The sequence below is a fragment of the Triticum dicoccoides genome, chromosome 5A, assembly GCF_002162155.2.
Source record: "Triticum dicoccoides isolate Atlit2015 ecotype Zavitan chromosome 5A, WEW_v2.0, whole genome shotgun sequence".
Taxonomy (NCBI): Eukaryota; Viridiplantae; Streptophyta; class Magnoliopsida; order Poales; family Poaceae; genus Triticum; species Triticum dicoccoides.
The window spans coordinates 599,600,553-599,604,440 of NC_041388.1; the positions used below are offsets into that span (position 1 = coordinate 599,600,553).

At 50.4% G+C, this 3,888-nt stretch overlaps 1 protein-coding gene across 1 annotated transcript; it reads right to left on the reverse strand.

The window, feature by feature from the left end:
• Positions 1–2,461: 2,461 nt before the first annotated feature.
• LOC119298019 (peamaclein-like) lies at positions 2,462–3,316 on the reverse strand. The gene is made up of 2 exons (XM_037575568.1): positions 3,105–3,316; positions 2,462–2,952 (listed from the first exon to the last, which is right to left on the reverse strand). The coding sequence occupies exons 1-2, from the start codon at positions 3,205–3,207 to the stop codon at positions 2,759–2,761; spliced, it is 297 nt and encodes a 98-aa protein (XP_037431465.1). The 5' UTR covers positions 3,208–3,316; the 3' UTR covers positions 2,462–2,758.
• Positions 3,317–3,888: the final 572 nt, after the last annotated feature.

Genomic DNA, 3,888 nt, shown 5'->3' on the forward strand with positions numbered 1-3,888 from the left:
AATTCGGATCGATTCCGAGCTCGCTTCTGACCGCCCTGACCCACCAAAACCTCCTTTCGCCCACGGATCCCACCCGGCGCCAGCTGTCCACATTCATGCCGCTGTAGAGCACGCTTCACATTGAAGACGGCTCAGGGCGGACGCGGCCTCTTACTGTCTCCACCATTGAAGAGTCGTCTAATGCACGCCTGGCGGAACGAGCCTCCTCGCCGCATTCATACGCCTCCATTAAACCCGCGTGAAAGCTGAGAAACCTACTCCGGCCACACGTCCGTTTATGAGCGGGCCGACATTAAACACAACACTGACCGAGCTCTTTCTGTCCGCCCTCTATATAAACAAGGCCAGACGGTGAGCAAGAATCGCACCCCTCCGCCGCTCCCCCCATCTCCTTCTTCACCACTGTTCTGATGACTTCCGAAGAGCAGTTCTCTGGCATACAAGCCGGCTGGGTGGCCCGCCATGCCCGCCGGATACAAGCGAGGCAGCTCGCTGCTCCACCTCCCGCCTCTGACCCGACGGAGCAAGTTGCCGCCCCAAGCCGCCTAGTTGTTCAGCAACTCGCCGCCGCTCCAGGCCAACTCGATGAGGAGTGGCGAGTTGCTCCGCACCGGCCCGGCATGGAGCATGGTGGCATGGGCATTGCTGCATTGAGTGCATGCGACCGCGCCATCCACCGTCGACGCACATGTAGCCGCGCTATGCACGCGGAGAAAGAAGCCGGCTACGCGGATGTGGACGAGGTGGCGGCCAACATGTTCGCGCCCGCCGCCATCATCCGGGAGAAGTAAAAACACAGGAGGCTGCCGCCGCTTGGGTCTTAGAAACGCCACCACCGGTTACCTGATATGTTCCCCTTTATCTTATACCATCCTGAGCACCCGCCTAAACTCCATAGAAGCACCCTTCCCCTCTGGCTGAAGCACCCTCTTTGCCGCTTGAATGGCGGCACAGCCGGACATAGGGAAGGGAAGATACGGGGAAGAATGTGCCTCCAGGGCTCCCGGCAGTCCGGTTAGTGGGCTGCCGGACATGGGAAAGACAAGCCGCGGCTGGCCGTAGACTAGTGTAGTGTATCCGTGTCGTGGGAGTGGAGCTCCGCGCGACCATATGTGCACATAGTTTTAGCTTTTTAGTTGAAAATTTGTCCAAAATATAATCGTTTTCGTCCATTTTGTATGAAATCCGTCATGTTTATATGAAATTCGCCTTGTTTGCACGAATTTCATCCTGGTTGATGAAAAAGAGTTTGAAATGTATGTGGCTACGGTTGGATCGCGTCCTCCTGCATCCATGTCGGTGGACTGTTCCCCATTGACCACTGGCGGATACAGGAGGAAATTTACGAGTTGCCGTTGGTGAGGCACCAATGAAGCGTAGATGATGACACCAGTGTGTACAAGTAAAGAAGTTACCCAAAAGAGCATGGAATAGATGGATAAATCCGAATACATATGATGCCACTTTAGAAAATACATTTCTAAATATATGTCGTCAGTTTGGTCGGCATCCGCTTCGTGTTAGTGTTTTTTTTAATGTGTGCACAACCAAGTGACCAATTTAGTCCGTCTCAGTCATATTTTTAACAAATATAGTTTCATCATCAAATATAGCAAATTAGATAACAAAATAAATCTAGCATTTTCGCATAGTACCATATGCCATGCCAGCATACAACATTGCACCAAAAAGATCACACGAGCCCTGCATGCCACGACCATAGTTCATACATCTTGGCCCTGGTTCATGAAATAAAAAATGATCACGCATCTCGGTCTTGGATGAACTTTTGTTTTCCCTCAAACCAAGACTTCATTTTTTGGGGGGTCGTTTTGCTTGTGTCGGCCTTCATGATCTCCATTCCATTGGAGACTAGCGTGAGCTCCACCTCTTTGGCTCTTGACTTAGCATTGGTTTCATCGATCTCGAGCTTCTTCTTTTGTATGTCAAAGAAGATCTTCATTGCCTCCTCTTTGTCTTGGTGCTTCCTCTCTTCTCACTTAACACCTCATTTTGGGTCATAAACCCCTTCAAAGTTTCTTGCAAGGTGAGTGTCAAAGCATCACGCTTTGCATCCATGTTGAAATTGATCTTCCCACTCGGCCTCTTCTCACTTCCATTTGGGTCGACGACCGATAAAGCCTTCTCATCTTTTTTGGGCCACATATTGCTCCTTAAACTTTAAGCAATCGTGGATTTTTTTTTCAACAATAACTCAAGGTGAATGGCTTGCCCCCATGCTGAACCTTGAACCTATCAAAAACTTGAAACGCCTAGATATAGAGATGAAACCAACAAAATACATTCATATTCATAAAAGAGCAATATATGCTCGTATGAACAATGAAATGAAATGTATATCATGTCTTGGATGCCAATGCCACTCACGGGCCGGCCGGCGGCATTCTCATGGGGCCACAAAACTTGTTGCACTTCAATTGGATACACGTCAGTCCGTCCGGTCACTTGTAAATTTTACTTTACCCAAAGGAAACAGAAACAGAACAAGGAAATTACTTGACAGACTCTAATAATGCATGTAGTTTATTATTACAGAACAACGACATTTTTACCGGCATACCAGTAGGCCAGCATTACGCATTATCAACATACAGTCGGATCATGCACCGGACGCTTCAGATCATGATTTACACACATATAGTATAATATAATAGTAGTGACCCGCGACATAGTACGACATGATAAAGATGCATGAAGTTCAGGTACATGCTATGCAGGCGCCATGGGCGGTGGCGGATCATGGGCACTTGGGCCTCGTGCGCGCGCCGTGGCCGGTGGTTTTGTCGCGGTAGCAGGGGCACTCGTCCTTGTTGCCGGCTGTCCCCGACGGCACGCAGTTGCACTCGGCGCAGCATATCCCGCAGTACTTGAGGCAGTCGTCGTGCCGGCCCGCCTTGGAGCACCTCACCCCGCACTTGCTGTCGCAGAACGCTGATCAAAAGCACATCCACCACCACAGTCAACATAGATGTACAGCAGCGAACACAAGGAGCAGACAGAAGATTTTGAGCTTCATTACTGATACAGAGACAGACACATGATCAGAAGGAAATGGAAGGGAAATGGTTGTGACTTGAACTGACCTGATCCAGCCATGGCGACACGGAGGGACGTGGCTGCTATGAGGACGAGGAGGAGAATGAGAGCCAGAGTGGTGGTGGCGGTGGTGGTGCGAAGCTTCTTCATCGTGGTGTTCTACTGTTCTTGAGTTGCTTGGCTCTGGCAGTGGCAGAGCCCTGCTGGTTGGTGTGACCGTGTGAGCTTGAGGCTAGGGAGCTGGAGGAGTGAGTTGGTAGCAGTGTCTTGTGGCCTGTGGGGTTATTTATAGGCCCAAAGTGAGCTTGCACCTAGGAGACGGTTGGCGACTCATTTATTCTTCTTTTCGCTCAAAAAGTTAGAATTTTTTCGCTCAAAGTTAGAAAAAAACATTTTGTGGTGAACTGGTAACAGTGGCACACAGGGACATGGCGAACTGGTAATGTGTTTGATCAGTTGATGGGCTGTGAGCTAGCTGTAACCCAAAACGCAGACCTTTTTCTTATGAACGGTCATCAACTTTCATCGTGCTTAGATCGAGCAGTGAACTGCTCCAGCGAGATTTACTACTTTGCTTAACTGCTAACAAACACGTAAAGGGAAGAGATCAACAACTCTTATCTATCGTAGCAGCTAGTTTAGCTAGTGTACGTGCTTTGCCCACAGCAAACTCGTTGTCCTCCTCGGCACTCCGGCTCGTCATCACGCGGCACGCATGCCCGGCAGGCTAGTACGCCGGAGCACGCTAGCCGCACCGCTGTCTCCCGCGTTGGCGCCTCGGCGCCGGCCAGTGTGACCTGCCTGCCGTCACAGGCCGGCCGGTAAACAACC